At 42.5% G+C, this 17,934-nt stretch overlaps 1 protein-coding gene across 7 annotated transcripts in view; it reads left to right on the top strand.

Moving 5' to 3' along the window:
• The window catches only part of PDE1C (phosphodiesterase 1C), a 320,244-nt gene that overhangs the window by 247,595 nt on the left and 54,715 nt on the right, over positions 1–17,934 (top strand). For all 7 annotated transcript variants that reach the window (XM_074844025.1, XM_074843972.1, XM_074843989.1 and 4 more), the window contains 4 exons: positions 3,882–3,982; positions 5,747–5,875; positions 15,695–15,796; positions 17,101–17,221. In XM_074844025.1, the coding sequence (XP_074700126.1) occupies positions 3,882–3,982; positions 5,747–5,875; positions 15,695–15,796; positions 17,101–17,221 (453 nt within the window). The remainder of the gene's footprint in view (positions 1–3,881; positions 3,983–5,746; positions 5,876–15,694; positions 15,797–17,100; positions 17,222–17,934) is intronic.

The following is a 17,934-nucleotide window of genomic DNA, read 5'->3' as shown; positions in this document are numbered from 1 at the left end:
TTGCTTCCCTTGTTACAATGCTTTTTTTAACTTTGAAGTTTGGTGGTTTTTTCCTTTTTCTAAGTTTCCACCCCACTTTCCCTGCGGGATACAACCAATCTCAATGTGCACCGATTGATTAACGTACTTTGAAAATGATCCCAACCTCCTGCTCACAGCAGGGCTGTCTTCTAACATGCATAGTATGTTCACAGATGGTAAAGAAAGGTAGGGGACATTTTCCTGCGTCCAGAATTTGCTCAGATCAACATCTTGTCCTTACTCTAGTGTAAGTAGTTGTTTAGTTCATCATTTCACAATATTTATGCAAGGAACGTGGAAATGCTGGAACTTAAGACTTTGGTTTCAGAAGGCATGTTGGGGCCATTGGTTTAATTCTTTACTGGTATGAAGACAAAGACTTGTGAAAAAATCATACAATAAAATAAAAAAAAAGCCCTCATCTTGTTAACTAATTCACAATGTGGAAAAAGTACTTTTTTTCAAATTCAAATAATCTGTATAGTGGTAGTTTGTTCTAGTCTCAAAGGGAAGAAACAATTATCTCATTTATATCTACATGGTTCATCTGCCTTTTTCATGCTCCCTGTTATTTAGAAGCTCTCTACAGTTTTGTTCCAGGCTTCTTTTTGATCTCTTTTCAATTAAAAAATCCTCATTCCCTCTAATCATATTCAGTGCCTGAAATCTTTTTAGTTTTCTTGTTCTTTTCTTCCTCAGGATGATGCCTTGGAATGGATTTGTTATATGTTACAATTATGAACTAGAAATATTTTGGGTTCTCTCATAGACGTAACATTGAAAGAGAGTTTGGAATTACTCGGATGTTGATCTCTCAGAGGATTAGTATACAAGCATGATGTGTAGGAACAACTTCCAAGAGCTCACACACTTTTTTCTCATTTCATTCTTTCCTTTCTTTAACTCTGTTGTTCAGCTGTGGTTGTTACTTTCTTCAGTATTATTTTCTGATTAATCTTCATAATTATTAGAAATTACCATATGATTTCTTTGCGAATCCAGACTATGAGGTGCAAATGGTGAAGCTGAAGAGTTCGTTCTCTAACACTGTCAGGAGGTACAGGAGAATATTTCCTGCAACAGACCTGTAAAGCTGGAGAAGTGCAGGACTTCTGTCACATCCGTTTGTACCAAAGGGGAGTGAGATCCTCCTCCCGTCTTGACTATTGGGATTAATAAACCAATCATCATGGGCTCTGAAAATGGTAACTACTTTGGAATAAAAGACCATAAACTCTGGGGGAGGAAACAAGCTAATTATTGCTGTCTTGGCTTTGTAGCATTTTCTTGGAAATGCACGCATTTGTTAGGTTTGGAAACACTGCTCTTTCCTCTTCCTTTTTCTTTCTGTATGCATCAATCCTTTTGCTTACATGCCAGTGACTTGCCTTAGTAGCTAATTCTTCAGATTTATTTGATGTTTGTGAAAGACAATCATGCCTCATTACCCCTTTTTTGTTTCCATCTGGAAGCCAATACTTGTTCTTTCATGCCTTCTCCCCTTGCTATCCCCCACCCCCTATCATCGCAGAGAGTTTGAAGGTTTTGTTCTGAATTGTTTTTGTCAACCCTTTAGAAATGAAAAACATTCCCATTTCCTCACTCCTTTCACCTGCGACAGTATCCTGCTGCTCTCTCAATAGTTGTTGATGGCTTTGTTCTTTAAAACTAGCTCTCTGTTCCCAAGATGAAGTCCATCACAGACCAGTGAAAGGTAATATCACTGCTTTGATGGGGATTGCATCCATTCTCTGCAGGAAATTTGCCATCTTGTTTGCTTTCCCTTGCAAGGTTGTAGCAGAAAAAAGGGACTAAAAGGTTCCAATTACTTACTTGCTATTTCCCTCCTGTTACTCACAAGCCTATTTTGACTTTGTGCTACTTCTACTGATTTGTTTATTACCCACAGTTCACAGCTGTAATCCCAGTCTGTATTCTGAGTGGTCTTCCTCAAAGGCTGTTATGATATTTAAACACCTTGCTTCAGGTGTGTGACACCCTACTTGAAAACCTACATTGCCTCAACTTGTTCAACAAGGGATGCTTTGATAGGGCATGCAAGTGAACACTTTTCCTGTGTGTGTCTTAAGAGATGAGGTAGGAGACCTCAGGCACAGACCTCATTGCCTTAGCAATGTTTTAAGACTTGGGTCATAAGATCCTGTTGGAGTGGGACTGTTGGAGTCAGATGATGTCCAGAAGGTCTGAAGTGGATGCATTAGCCTAGCTAGGCATGTCCACTAGTAGTTCTGCATGCATCCTGTAGGTTTGTTCTGCCTGTTTCTGAGTGCCTGTGCCTGATTTTTTTCTATCATTTGAACTCTCTCCTTTTGGGAAACGGCAGAACATGGTGGAGAAATGGAAGTCCGGATCTAGATGTATAGCCTGGAAAACCCTAGTTCTTTTTTTCCCCCAGAAGTTGTTACTTGAAAGTTGAAATCATGTTCCTCACCAGCTGTAAAGCATTCCTTACTCACAGGTCACAGCTGGAAACAGAAACATCACAGACTTCTCCACCATCAGTGCTGTCCATTCCTGTCCTGGACCAGTTGTGTAGAAATGAGAAAATAGTTCAGTTTCTGTGTCTGCTCATCTCTTGATCTCTTCACCCTCCTCTGCCCCCACCCCCGCCTCTCTCTCTGTCTCTCTCTCAAAAAAATCAAGAGCTACTTTAATTATGGTCAATGGCATTGTGCGAAATACCTCTGGCCAATATTTTCAAACTGCATCTTTAACGTAAGGAGATCTTTAATACTGAGACTGGCTTCATTCTTCATTGGTTATGCGTGATAGCTGTGAAAGGCAGGAGAAGAGCGGGACAGGGCGCTGTGGGCAGAGCCCCAGAGTTCTCTGTGCTTCCCCTGCAGGTGGGTAACAGAGCAGGGGTGGCTCCTGAGCTATAGTAGATGTCTAGAATAGATTTATGAAACCACACTGCCTTTACTGGGCTTTGGATTAAAAGGCAGTTCATACATGAGCTTCCGTCGTAACGTTTGCAGTTTGACAGCTGTTACAAAAATATTTGGCAACCACTGTGGTAAAGGTGTTCTCTAAATGTAATATATTTAAGCATTTGCTACAAATATTTACAGCATCTACAGTATCTGGAGCCTTTGTCTCTTGTGCACTTGATGTTAACAGCACTCCTTGTTTGCTACCAGTGGAAAACCAGACATAAAATGATTGATTGACTCAGAGGAAAATTATTAAAAGCTTCTGAGTCATTTAGAAATCTAAGTCAAAAGTGACTTAAGCATTGAAAAATAAGGCTTCAATTAGGAAAAAAAAACCTCAGGCCTTTCTCAACAGTTTCTGTATATGATAAATAAAGAACAATATGTACATCTTGTGAGGTTTTATTCCTTGTTCTCCTCAAGATTCAGTGACTGATGAATACTTTTAGTTATTGGAAATTAGTGACATTCTGCAGTATTTGAGGCCCTGCTGCCCGGGCCAGCTGAGCTGAAAATACATACCCTGGCGGTATGTGCATACCTGCACAGGTATCATCAAGTTCCACTTGAAGAACCTGGATTTTCCTGAGGTTTTCCTCTCTCTCTTCCTCACACATTGCTCTTTAAGAAGGGCACATGTTTCCCCTTGCCCTGCCTTAAGCCTTATTAGCTCTGAAACCATTTTGCTGAAGTTCAATTTAGTGAGATGAAGCTTCAGGAGAAACACTGGTTCAGCTTCTGTATATCAGCCAGAGAAGTTTGCTTTAAAACAGCTGGCAGGCTGCAGGGGAAAGGCAATGATGTGCAGCGTTGACTGTCAGCAGGGGATAACTTGCTTTAAAAGACAAAAGCCTTAATGCCTGGGAAAATGACAGTTCATCTGATTGCTCTGTAATCTCTTTTCAGCACTGGCTGACAGAGCTGGAGATCTTTGCTATGATCTTCGCAGCTGCCATCCATGACTATGAACACACTGGAACCACCAACAACTTTCACATCCAGACACGGTGAGGCCCCTGTAAATCATGATGAAGGGTTGGGAAGTGGAGGGGGGAGCCTGGGGAGAACAACAGCAGAGCCACCCAGAAAAGTGCAGGAGCTTTTGCTTTCAAGTGTTACAGGACGAAAGTTCGCTTCCTTAGGTTGCATTTAATTTTCTCTTGCTCAGCCATGTACAATGGAATGCCATGTATTCTAGCTTCCTGAGCATTGTTTCATACTAATAATCAGGGGAAAGGAAGGTCCCAAAACATTTCTGCATAAAGTTGCTAAAGCCAAATTGCTCTATGGAGTGATGTATTTTGATAAAGGTATAGTTTTTGAAGAGATATTATAATTCAACAGTTTTTTCTCTTTGTTGAATTTGAAGAATCAAACATTAACTGCAAAAATCAAGAGTTCAATGATATCTGTATTTACCAGTGAACACCAGCACTACACACGTTATTTTTACTTGAGTGGAAAACGATACCTGGAGCAAAGGGATAGGTTTGCCATAACCTGTTCAGAGATACCATTCTTTAAAGCTTTGTAAATTGCTAGACAGTAATTAGCTGATCCCAAACCTGACTGGATCGATGTATTTTTTGAACTCATAATCTTCTATAAGGCTTTTGGTTTGGTGCAAGAAAGAAGGAGAAGATGAAGATGGCAGCAAAATTCAGAAGTATGCAAAGATTGTGAAGTATCTAGTTGCAGTGATAATTGGGCATCTAATGTCTACGTATGATTTTGACAATGTGAGTGTCCTGGTAGGAATGACAGAATGTCCGGATGTCCTTGACTGACACTGCACGCTTGGGCATTTCTAAGATGCATTGTATCTTACCCTGCATTAGATGTCTGGAGCATGTTAACCGAATCATGCTGTGTATCACAGATATATAAAGGTTTCTAGGATAAATTGCACATATGCTCAGGAAAGCTTGGGAACATAGAAAGAAGTTTGCGTCTCTGTTCTGGACAGAGCCACACCACTTCTTACAGCTTCATGCATGCAAGAATTAGGGATCTGCTGTATTTCCCAAATACTTGTAGAAGAATTCAAGGAAGGACAGTGGTAATTTAATTTCTGTAACACTGAACATCAGAGGGTGTCAGGGGAGAAAAGTAGACACTGCTCCCGGGGAAGCAGAACTGAGTGGGGACTGTAACAAATCATACTCACCCTCTGTTGCTGCTAACTTCCAGCAAGACCTCTGTCTTCAGATGGGTTTAGCCTTTCATCAGTCTCAGATCTGTGCCCTGGAGCTTAAAATAAGACATGAAGTACCTCTGGTCTTACTCTATCCCACTGGCGATTGACCTCCCGGACAGCATAGTCTAGCGCACTGGGGGCAGAAAGCAGTTCAGTTCTATCTTGCTTACAGCCAGTTTGCTGTTCTGGAAACAATATTAAGACACTTGCAGTTCTTTCCTTGGGTACAGTCAGGCTTTTATATGAGACCAACACACACAAGAGCTGGAAAAGAGCCTCATGATTCAGCTCTAAATTTACGTCTCTGTCCCAGCTCTCAGCAATTCTTTGTGAGTATGTAACAAAGAGACCAGGTGAGTCTCAGCTGATGAAATAGACTTTGCATGGAATTTGGATCTTTCGTTTTCTTTTACTGCATAACAACAATGAACAAAGTATTACAAGTGCTCTTAAAATGCTTGTATCCGTGCTATAGAACTAATCTCTGTAGCTGATCAGAGGAAGACTTCTGAATGTGAGACTCTTTAAGCAGGGAAGAAACTTAACCTTTCCCATGTTTTCTTTTAAATGCTAGGTCAGACTCAGCCATTCTATATAACGACCGGTCTGTGCTTGAAAATCACCACGTTAGTGCTGCGTATCGCCTTTTGCAAGATGATGAAGAGATGAATATTTTATCTAATCTTTCAAAGGACGACTGGAGGTAAAAATGAATGTGGTGGCTGCCTAGGAACATTGCAGCATCACCATAGACTGTTATTATCTTGTTTGAATGGCAGTATGTATTATTGTATATTACATATTAGTATTTCTATTGCTGCAAGAAAAAGGGCTTTAAAAGGTGTTTGTCCTGCTTATTTCTGCTTTCGTTTTTTACCTCAGGTAGTGAGACTAGACTTGGTGACAATGGATTGTAATATACAAATTGACTCCCATCTAATTTCTGAGTCTCACAGAGGCACCCTTTGTGCACATTCATTTGGAACGGAGTGCAGAGCTAGCCTGCTGTCTGTTCATCCTAAAGCATAAACATCACCTTTGTCTGCTTTGACACTCCTAGCCTAGAAATTATAAATGGGACTTGATGCAAAAAAGAATCCAGTCCGAGGAGCATAAATCAGTGTACTATATATGCCAAGGTGATGTAAGAAGCTGTAATTTAAAATAAGCCTCATGCAACATATGATTTATGTGCCAAAATCAGTCCATGATTTGCTTTCTAATAGCAGACAGTTCAAATGGATGAGGGCTTTTTATGGGGTTTTTTGAACTCCAAGGGGTGGTGCTTTAAAAATAGCCCAGTGTGCTAGACAGGAAGAATCCCGCTCCATGGTCTTTCTCATGGGAGGGGAAGCAACTTGTGGGATCTTACATGATGCACACTGCCTCCTGCATACGCTTAAATGTGGTACGGTGCTGAGCAGACAGCTCATCTTATTTTAATATAAATGTGGGGAAAAAAAGCCCTTCTCTGGGGCCTGGCTTCTAGCCAGCTGGTCAGTGAAGGCTCTGCTTGCTAATCTGTTTAGCCTGAATTTCCTATTTATTTCAACCTGTGGACAGGACTGCGATCCTATAGCTGAACAGCAGAAATAAAACTCAGGAACTTATGTGGTTGATTTCAATCAATGTGAGTGTTGTGGAGGAGTGGCCTGAGAAATTCTATCCCCCAATATAGAAAATAGTCTCATGGTGGGCAGCAAGCAGGAACTTAAAAAAAAATAAAAATCTGCATTGAGGTGTTAAAAATCCAACTTATTTTTTTAGCTACAGCTGGTAATGCCTTGTCAAATATTGGCAGCAAATTACTGCTTCCTTTTATGTTGGCGGGGGAAATGCAAGGAACTAGCTGACTAGAAACAGTGGTCTTAGAGCCACTGTCTACAAGGAACAGTGGAGTAGCTACTTGAGTGCGCTTCATTGCATACATACTGTCTTTAGGAAAATGGTCTGCTTTGCCACTGAAAACTGTTTTTGCTTGAATCAAAGCTAGCTTCAGATATTTCTCATTGATTCTGTAGTGTCAACATGTGTGTTCTGTTGAGGCAATGTGCTTAGAACCAAAGTTTCAAAGATTAACCCATCTCCTTAAGAAATACTGTAAGTGCCTGAGCAAAGCTATTGAGTGGTTTGGATTGCTTATTTGTTCTCTCTCAAGTAGGGCTTCATTATTTTGTAGCTGCCGACCAAGTAGCAGCTGCAGAATAAAGGCCATTATCTGGATGTGCTCTAATTCCAACACGTTGTGATTTTCGTGTGCTTTTGCTTTTGACTGCCAGTTTGAAATCCCATAGGCAAACATTTGGGAAGCACTGGAAACATCAGCTGACTTCATCAGGATCTGAGTTGTTGAGAAAAAAACCCATGAAGCTCAGAGTTTCACAGACTGGCACTCAGAACCAGGACCCTCAGTACTGAAGGATGTTTTGGGAAACTATTGAACTGTGTCCAAATTTAAGTTTATTTTTGTAGACATACCTGATAAATCTCTCTCAGCAAAAGGCCCAAGTGATGGTTTTTGGAAAACAAATTCTTAAGTGCCTTTCTGAGCTGAGCTGTCACTCCTTTTTTCACATTACTAGTAAGAGAAAATCTGATGGTCAGTGGATTTTGCAATCCTAGGTGTCTCTGTGGATTTTCTCACTTTTGTGGTATTCAGTCACCTAGTTAGGGAATATCTTTTCAGGAAAGAAGTGTAGAAAATTAGGGCTACATTCAACTGTTGAAAAAATAAACGGGCACAGGTTTTGTAAGGAAAGCAGATGAGACTGAAAGAGATCTTTCGGGCTACGATCAAAGAGAAAAGAGTTGAATGCTTACTAGTACTTAAACTAAACTTTTTTCTTCATTTAAAAAAACCTGTTGCTTATTAAATATTTGAAAATCAGTTGAGTTGCCTCGTTTCATGAATCCGATTTGTGCAAGTCATCAAGTAAATGAAGAAACTATAACAAAACCAGATCACAGTGAATTAAGAAAATAAACTGCAAAATGGACAGATACTTTACAAGATAATGTTATAAATGTCTTTTCTGGCACTGTATTTCATTGTTAATAATTTCCATGCAGTTTATCGAAACAGAGCATGTTTAGCGCAAGCCCTTTACCATCAAGTACAGGGTGAAAAAGGCATCTGGAAAACGTTTGTCTCCTTAACTCCGTATTGGAATACAGCTTTGTGAAGTAACCTCTAATGCAGTGCTGACTCTGTCAGTAAAGCTGCTTGGGGTCTTGTCCCTCAAATAATTCTGAGCCCTCCTCGTTGATCAGAGTTAGTCCTTTTGAGACTGCACTGAGAAACCTTGAATTTTTTTTTTGACAAAAGACAACTTTGGTCAGAGCCTTTTGTACATAATAGCGTGTGCGTGGTTGCATAATCACACCCTTTTCTTGTAAAAGTTTGTTATTATGCCTTCAGGATGGGCACATGAATATTCTTTAGTGTTATGCCTTTAGTGAGAATCAGCCATTGAAAATGTTTCCTTGAATGTAGCGTTTTTCCTATTCATTTCCATAAGAGTAAAGTACTGAGACTTCAATGGGACAAAATGAGCAAAATAGCTCACTTCAGGAGATGTTCCTGTTGGTTCCTAGCATAGGGATTCAGTGACCTAAACTGGCCTTTTTCCTCTCCCTTTCCCATGAGTGCAAGGGGATGCGAGGATACAGCTAGGACACTGCTCTAAGGTGGACACTGATGTGGAGCAAAGACACATCCAGCAAAATGATGTCATGTTCTCTGAGGCAAGAAGGGTAAAATCATGAAGTAATTATTCAAAAGAGGGAATTAAGGTATTTGCCAGATGGATCAATGCAAGGCTTGGAAGTCTTTAGCTGTAAAGTCAGCCCAAGTCTCTCTCGGCAATCAGTAGTAAAGATACCGTAAAACTGCGCTTGCTCATGAGGCTGTGCCAGATACCATGTTTACACATGAATCATCTGCAGGACATCAGTTAGAAAACAGAAAATCACAGCTGTGATATTGGCCACAGGATGAGTTATTATTCAGCATATGACAGGAATAAATGAAAAAATTCACTTAAGGTTTTCCTCTTCTCCAATTGCTTTCCTGACCCTGCTCTCTACACCTAATTGTTCCTTTCCCTAATTCTGCAGGGGTTATTAAAATGCATGGACAAGTTATCGTAGAGTTTATTTTCAAATTTTAGAACTTGTAACTTTTTCTCAGTGGTAGGTTGTAGGTGTGAGAATGTGATGTATCCCTGGATTCTGGCCTTAGGGAAATGGATATTCTACCATGAGAGAAAACATCTGGAAGTGTAATGAGTAATATTAAAATTAGTCAGCCAAGCAGCACAGCCATGTCTATAAAAGAGACTGTGAATCCACAAGGGATCTTCAGTTGAGGGGACCTGCAAGAAAACCCATTCAGAAGCCGGAACCGAGACATAATATTCTCTGCAGCAACTAGTTTCATGTGACTGTATTTTTGTTGCCACAGACAGTGATCTAAAAGAGGGTGAACGAGAAACCCAAGCTCAGTTTTTCACTCTACCACAGATCGCCTGGGTGATTCTGCCAACACACTTTTGTTGGAATTCATTTCCCCTAGTGTGAAGAAGCAAACTGTCTAAGCTTCTTCTTACTTAAGGGAGCAAGGCAGTACCTCCAACGGACAATTCATTCCGCTTACGTGGAGCTATGGAGATGCTGATCTCCATCCAGTCTCTACAGCAAAACCAGCTGACCTGGCTTACATAGAAACCTACAGACAGTTGAAGTCTGACAACAAGGACAGGCATGGATGGAAGGCTTGAATGAAAATACGTAGTGCACAACATGTTCCCACAGTGGTTGTCAAGTCAAACAACAGAAATCGGTTTGAAGATGGACCAGAGCAATTGAAGGCAGACAGATTGCAGAGTGGTGATCAGACATTGCATTTTGGGTTCAGCTGGCAGCTCAGAAAGCGTCCGGCCCGCTCAGTGGGGAGAATAAATGGTAGGGAAGGCTCAATGTGTACAGCATACATTTGTATGTCATTCTCTTCCTCTTCTTACTCCTGTATGTGTCAAGACCCGATCCAGGCTTCCTGATTCTGACTGGAGTTGTTTCAGTTGCTCCTGATTGTGTCTGAAGTAAATAGGAGTTAGGTCAGGTTTGCAGCTGGTACAGGTGCATACTCAAAACCTCCCGTGAGATCCTAAACTGGTCACTGCCACTTTCAGGGCCATTAATCAATGAAAATGCACTGAAGGCTGTAGTCAGCAAGAGTAACACAGTGCTGAGTGATGGGAATTGCATTGTAATGGTGAGCAAGGGGATCCCCTTTTTCTCCTGAAACCCCTGAAGAAGGGCAGTTTTCACTTGGGGCTAGCCTGCTCCGAGAAGTGGCTGGATGGCAAGAGCTGCCCAAGTGCAGCAGCCCTCCTGCCTGTGCATGTTCAGAACTGCCTTTCCCACCTTGCTGCTTCTCAGTCTGTTAGTAATTTAGCTGCAGCTCATCTGTGAATGAAGGAGTGCTGTTTCATTCTAGCCCGCGCTGCCACCGTGCTGCATGGGTTTTCATCTTCTGCTCGTGAGCACAATCAGGCTAGGCAAGGGTTAAAACAGAGAGAACTGGAAGGACGAGAAAATACATGAGTAAGCAATGGAATAGTTTGGATGGTTTTGCTCTAAGAGGGAGAGAGATGATGTAGCAGATGAAAAGAAAAAAAAATCCCAACAAAATAACCCCCCCTAAACCAAAGCAAACCAAAGCAAAAAGCCCCAGTGTTTTTACTCGTGTCCAGAGCAAACTCGATCTGAAGTCCTTGAGGTGCACCCAGGCTGCCAGTTTAGCATGTTTCCCTGGTTTGCTGCAAGCCCTGGGCTCCAGTAGCCTGTGCTGGACACCCGCCCGTCTGCTCCATGGCTCCATGTGGGAGCAAACCAAATAGTGCTGTTGGTTAGAAACCAGGCTGTGACACAGTAGTTGATGGCATGGCCGGCTCCCTACTGGCTGTGGGGGGCTTAAAGACCTGAAAGCCAGAGGAGCTCAGGAGCTCACAGAGGTGTTTTCTTCTGTAGAACCAGTTTTCATGGCAAAGCTCCACTTCCATGTTTTATTCCTACCATCAAGATGGAGCTTTTTTGTCACATGTCTCATGAGTGGAGTTGAGATGCTGCTTCCGTGCACGTGTGCAAAGACCACTCACATTTGAATGTTCTCATACTTCTTGTCTGATCAGCGATGCAGGAAGCAGGTAGGAGAGATGAGCCGGTGGCTTGTATCCTACGGAAGAGAGCAGGGATGCCAGCTGGGGGAAATGAAGCTCACTCTTTCTTTATTTTTATACCAGGCCTTTGCTGTTCTGAATCCCCACAGTGCATGTGGGAGAGAAACAGGGTGATTTTCTACATGGTATTGGGTGAGGAGAGCAATTGCAGGGTTCTGGCAGATCAGCAGTCAGCCGCAGCCCTGAACCTTCCCTTCTCCCAGCGGCACAGTGGCAGTTCCCTCCGCCTGCCCGTGTGTGCCCTGTGCCGCGGCCCCTCACCATCTCGAAGGCGCTGGGCTGGGCTCGCACCACGCAGGTCAGTGTCTTCCCTGTGCTGGGGAGAGCGGAATGGGACGCAGGAGTCTGCAGTCTCAAAAGTGCCAAATAGGAGAGGAGAGCATATTTCTTTTAGTTTTAAATTGGTTGTTATTGGGTTTTAGTTGGTTTGTAATCAGGTTTTACTGGCTTTTTAATTGCTGAGTGGCCCGTCTTGCCAGAACATCTTTGGGTCAGAAGAGAAGTCTTCTGCTTCTCCAAAGGAAGAGCTCCCTGTCCATCTTGAATGCTTCCTGGGATGGGGCGTTGTGCTGGTTTTGTCTGGGACAGGGTTAATTATCTTCACAGTGGCTGGTATGGGGCTGTGTTTTTTGATTGGTGCTGAAAACGGTGTTGATAATACAGAGATGTTCTTGTTATTGCTGAGCAGCGCTTAGGCAGAGTCAAGGCCTTTTCTGCTTCTCACACCACTGGTGAGTGAGTGAGTGAGTGGTCTGGGGGTGCACAAGAAGCTGGGAGGGTGCAGGGCTGCCTGGACAGCCGAACCCCACTGACCCAAGGGATACTCGTACCAAGTGAGGTCATGCTGGGCACAGGAACCTGCCCATCCGTGGTGGTGCCATTGCTTCGAATGTCATCTCCATTCCTACATCTTTCTGCATCTTCCTATGCCCAGCATGACCTTCAGCAGTGTAAAACCTGTTGAGAGCAGAACGTCAGTTAAGGAGGAACGGGAGGTGTTTTTCTTTCCTCCCAGTGACTCAATGGCAAACATTCTGCAAACAGAACTCTTGCTGACTGTGGTTGAGAGAAGGAAAACTAAGCTGGCTGTGCAGGTGTTGCTGGTGATGGCTTGCTGTGGCTGTGCTGCCACGGGGACGGCAGATGCCAGCGTGCCCCTTTGTCCTGTGTCCTTCCAGCCCTCTGCTTTCATGGCTTGTGTAGGTAGGGAGGCAACGCTGACTTTGAAACTGTGACTGGTGTCGTGGGGGAAGGTGTCATCTCTCCACTATTTACTAGTTTGTTTCTCCCTTTGTCTCGTGCTGTTTTGTCAAGGCCCTGTGCAGAGCACATCTTTAGAGGAGTGTTTGTCTTTTCTTTGGGTTGGATTTTGACTAGCTTTACATGACAGAGGGAGATGGTGCAGGTGGGGAGGAGGTGCTGACGAGCACTGTTGTTTTCGTGTAACGAAAACCATTCTGGGTGATGGAGATCTCATGACATCTTTCCTCTCTTCATACCGTACCTGTTGCTGTGATGTCGCATGACCAGGAATAAAGCAGGAGATAGGTTTAGCTCTTAGTGGCCAGAGGGCAGCTTGTCTCTAGGGCATTTCCTTGCCCTTAGTTGATAGACAAGTTACCTTTATTGGAAAATGTTCTGATATGACCATGCCTGTGAATACTTAGCCCAGTGCAGCTGTGACTGTCTGGAGGAGATTTACTCAAGGGCGGGTCTGCCTATATCAGCTTGATCTAGCTGATAGATTAGAGAGGTACAATCCTCCTTCCTTCTTCATCAGATTGCATTGATCTTTTCTTTGGTACAGTTTTAGGTTACCTATTGCTTAAAGCCTTGGAAAATTTTCTTGAGTCAAGTCACTTAATAAATCACTCAGGACAAATACTCTTTAAGCAAATTAACTTTGGTTCTTCATGAACTTCTTCCCGAATACAAAACTGGGTTTGACTCATGGGGAGTAAAGGAGAAGAAGGTATTGCAGAAATACCAGGGGAATCTCGGACTTTATAATCCTGCTGCTGTCACTGGAAGCAAGAGCTGAATTTGCCTGCCTCTTCTCCATATGTCATCATCATCATCATCATCATCATAAGCCTATGTATTCAGTGCTGTATTTTTGCAGATTCACAGTGATGTGTAGAGGAAACTATACCGGTTTACTTGCTTTTCCTCCGCTTTTATGTACTGCTCTTCTCGGATATAAAGGTGTTAGCCCAGGTGAAAGACAGATCACTGTGAAAGCATGTCCTGTAAAACAGGCTTTTGTGCATTATTGGCATCATTAGAAATAGTCCAGTGACAGCTCAGTGGAAACCCCTCTTGCAGACAGTTTCTGGGGACTGTTTACCAGGGCTGCTCTGCAGCACGTGGACTGCAGCACCATCATGTGCTGTGTAGCCTTTGAAGACAATTGCCGAAACAAAGTGCTAAAGCTGTGTGTACCCCAGGCTCATTGTGACTGAGAGGCCAAACCCAGAATTGGAAAAATATCTGTCTTCAATTCTCTCTGTCATGTGTTTCAGCCTTCTCTGAACCTGGCAACAAATGCACAAACTGTCATCCTCTGGCGTATGTCTTGTGAGCTTTTCTCTCCTGCGTTGCCTGTGTCCAGTAAATTATCTCTGTCCATGCGCCTTTCAAAGTCACCCGCTGCTGTGATGCCTGATGTTTGATGTGACAAACCAGAGCTCTTCAGTATGAGAATACTCGCTTTTTTAATGTCTCTGCAGTATTTTCCCCCTCTGTTTCAGAGGAAACAATGTTCTGAAATACGCGCAGAGGTCAGAGAATGTGCATATTCCAGGTTTACGTCTATGAAAGGGAAACCAGAGTTTGTGTGCTTGTGAGCATGTGTCCATGCTGGCAGTGGAGCCCATGACCCATTTGCCTGAGCTGAGCCCTTTGCTTTCGTGTTCCTACTGTTGTAAGCTACGCCCGAAGTATCCCATGCAGGCCCTGATGATGGAGTTTCACTCCAGAGGACATAGTGAAGTGTCTGCTGTTTCCCTGGAATAATCCCAAACAGTAATTGTACCCACAGCATAATCACACCCTTTTCTTGTAAAAGTTTGTTTCTATGCATTGACGTTGTCCTCTCCTTCCGCTCTTGCTTGTATTGACTGGTATGTTTGTGCTCCTGTGAATGAACCAGACCAGGGAACTGACAGGACTGGACAAAAAAAGAAATTAAAAATAATTTAGAATAAGATTGTTTTCAGCCACCATCATCATCTTGAATGCGATTGTCTATGCAACTGATTATAGGTAGGGTGGGGTAGAGGAGTTGGGTATAATGGGGAAGAGTGAGGCCAGCTGATGCCATCTTAACGTGTGTGCAGAACTCCTATCAGGGGGACTCATTACATGCCACCTGTGGCACAGGCTAAGCGCAGCAGTCTTTGGTCTCTACACAGTGGTGGCCTGGGGCTGGAACTTGAACACAGACACCAGAGGCAAGAGAGACATGCTCAAAATAGGCCATGTCCTTCATGAAACATTCATGAAAAGAAGAATGGTAACTTTTATTTTTAAATGAAAGCTGACCCATTTCTGAATCACCCAAATCCTGAGCTGATATGCTAACCTTGGGCTGTTCTTCCTCTGTTAACCTGCAGATAGCTGAACTGAGAAAAAGAGAAAATAAATTTGTATTGTGTGTTAGATCAGATGTTCTGATATTTTAAAATCTCTAGGACATTCATATTATCTTCAAAGGAGTTTCAGCTGGGTCCTAAACAAGTTTGCTCAAGAAAAATTCATACAGAATAGTTTGAGTGAATAATACCAGGGAAGTAATGCAGGTTCTCAAAGGTCTTGACTACATATATGCATCATATACACTAGGAGATTTTTTTTAACGTGCTGTTTCTTCTTTAATAATATGACTAAACTTTCAATACAGGTATTGACTAGTTTTAGTCAAGTGGGTAAAGATTCAGGTTCAAAAGTTCACCTGATTCATTTAAACAGTCTTTTTACTTCCTTCTAAGGATGTCAGATAAAACAAATCAATTTAAGAGGTTTGTGCTTAATTGAAAAGGGAGTACTTTTAGCAAGGATTAGCCACCTGGCTTCATTTGCAGCCCTTTCACTCCTGTGTTTGTGTAGAAAATCATTTATCCTTTTCCCCATCCCTGAAAGAGGGATAATGCAAAGAGAGACATGCAAAGGTAGAAATACTGTCAATAATTTGCAGATGGACAACAAAAGAAACTGGAGTGTGTCTGATGCTGGGTTTTGTGTTTCTCTTTCCTTGCTCCTCTCGTCATGATGCCATCCAAAAGGGAATTCAGAGCTCTAGTGATTGAGATGGTGTTGGCCACCGATATGTCGTGTCACTTCCAGCAAATCAAAGCCATGAAGAATGCTTTGCAGCAGCCAGAAGGGTGAGTCACTCCACAACACTGTGCAGTGAAGGGCTGCATTTCAGCTGGTGCTTTGCCACTGTGTTTGACTTCAAAAGCACCTCTCCAGAGGCCCTCACTCTCTTTGATGTCCACATTAATTCTCTTTCTGCTGTTGAATTTTGAATGAATTCACTGAGGAGTGGACTGGCACTCCACTATCCACACATCTCTCTTCTGTGCTGGTGGACCAAAGCTTACAAAGGTCACCATGGTGGGATAAGCCTCCCTGGCCATTTCCCTTTGCATATCAGGGTAACATCAAGGACATGATCCAGCTGAATGACCTCTACAGCTTGAGTATGACTCAAGGTTATAAGAGCTGCAGAACACAACTTACGCATTGACCTTCTGCAGGTGGTGTCATCTGCCACCTCTGCAAGGGGCCTGCTCCATAACCAGAGGACAGATGAAAACAACTTGAGATCCACTGAGGAAAGGACTGGAAAATAACAGATGGAGCAGTATGGGGAAGGCGTTTTCTTCTTCCCAGTATGCCACTGGGACCTCTAATATTTTGTCCACAGCTCTTCCCATGAAATTCCTTCTATACTCCAGAAAGCTCTGAGTGATGGTCACTTTTCCACCCTGGACACAGGTCTGTCCAGAGCCTCCCAGAATTATACCTGTATCAGACCAGAGTGTGGCTAGCCACTTGGTCCTCTCAAAAGCTACAACTCTTCCAGCTATTTCAGAGAGTCAAAAGCTGGAATTAAGACTACCCATCCCAAGAAAGCATTATTTACCGGGTTCTTGGGCTAGCCTCTCAGGTTATGGTTTTAAGAAATCGGCAGCCTTTTTTGTTCTGTGGAACCAGATACAAGGATCCCCTTCTGACCTCACACAAGTTTTCTAGCAGTGAAATATTTATCAGTTACTGTGTAGATTCATCAGTGCCCCTGAGATCAGATCCTTACTGTCTACTATAGTAAAATGGTAGGGACCAACTTCTCTTCTGAGCTGCATAAAATGCAGCCCAGCTGAAATGGGGAACACAGCAGCTCTTCAAGCCTGTTTGTGCAGACAAGCAAGCCCGGAAAGGAGATCAGCAAGGCTGTGCAAAATTTATCTTTGCACTTCTTAATGTCTTTTTTACAGCAGGAATGTTGTATGTTGGAGAAATTAGCCAATCTTTCATAGTTGTCTGATTTTATGAACACAGAAATCCCTCCATTAATATACTGGCCAAAGATTCTAATGACCTCGTTTCCCTGCTTAGGTGAGATTTTTGTCATTCACCGCTGCAAGAGCAGACAATTAATTTGTTTGGTCCTTTGGGTTTTCAGAATTGACAAGCCGAAAGCCTTATCACTGTTGTTGCATACAGCAGATATCAGTCATCCAGCCAAGGCCTGGGATCTCCATCATCGCTGGACCATGTCTCTGCTAGAGGAGTTCTTCAGACAGGTAAAGCTGGGGAAGTTCCTCTGTATTTCTGCAGCACAGAGGGAGTGTGTATGATTGGGCAAGGAGACAGGCAAATCTGAACACAGATCTTTTCCTTTTCTCAGATTTATGCAAAAACCTCCTTAATGGTACGAGGCTTTCTCATCTGGCACCAGTAGCACTGGCTATTGTGCCTCTTGGGAAGTTAGTGTCTGATACACTGCCTATAGATATAGATGGTATCTACAGAGTAGAAATTCTAATTTAGGAAGCTAATATGTGTTTCAGAATAGCAAAATATAGACTGCATGATGTTCTACTTAGCTGTAGAACCATAGAAAACAGATTTAGGTAGCAGTACTTTATAGAACTGTACTTATATTGTTGGGGTAGATGTGGAAAATGCATTACTCTTTCTTTAGATGAAGTGAACTGATCTAGTTTATAGCTCACAGTTGACTGCCTGTTGACAGACCCACAAATCTAGACAAATCATTAAGCTCCATGTGATAGCTATAAGCTCCCCGAGTGACTAATTAAAGCATTTAAAGAGCTGCCTAAAAAAAAAAAAAAAAAAAAGTATAAGTAAACAGAGCACTTAGGAGTGTTTAGGATACTTTTCACCGATATGAATTACTAAACTAAGCAGAAAACTAAGTGCTTAATTTCCCTCCAAAGTTCAATAACTTCATGTTTTATAGTAAATGTGAATGCAAGAAATAAATATATATGAC

Source organism: Strix aluco, chromosome 1 (genome assembly GCF_031877795.1).
Source record: "Strix aluco isolate bStrAlu1 chromosome 1, bStrAlu1.hap1, whole genome shotgun sequence".
In the NCBI taxonomy this organism is placed as follows: Eukaryota; Metazoa; Chordata; class Aves; order Strigiformes; family Strigidae; genus Strix; species Strix aluco.
This window is presented reverse-complemented; position numbering and strand designations above follow the sequence as displayed.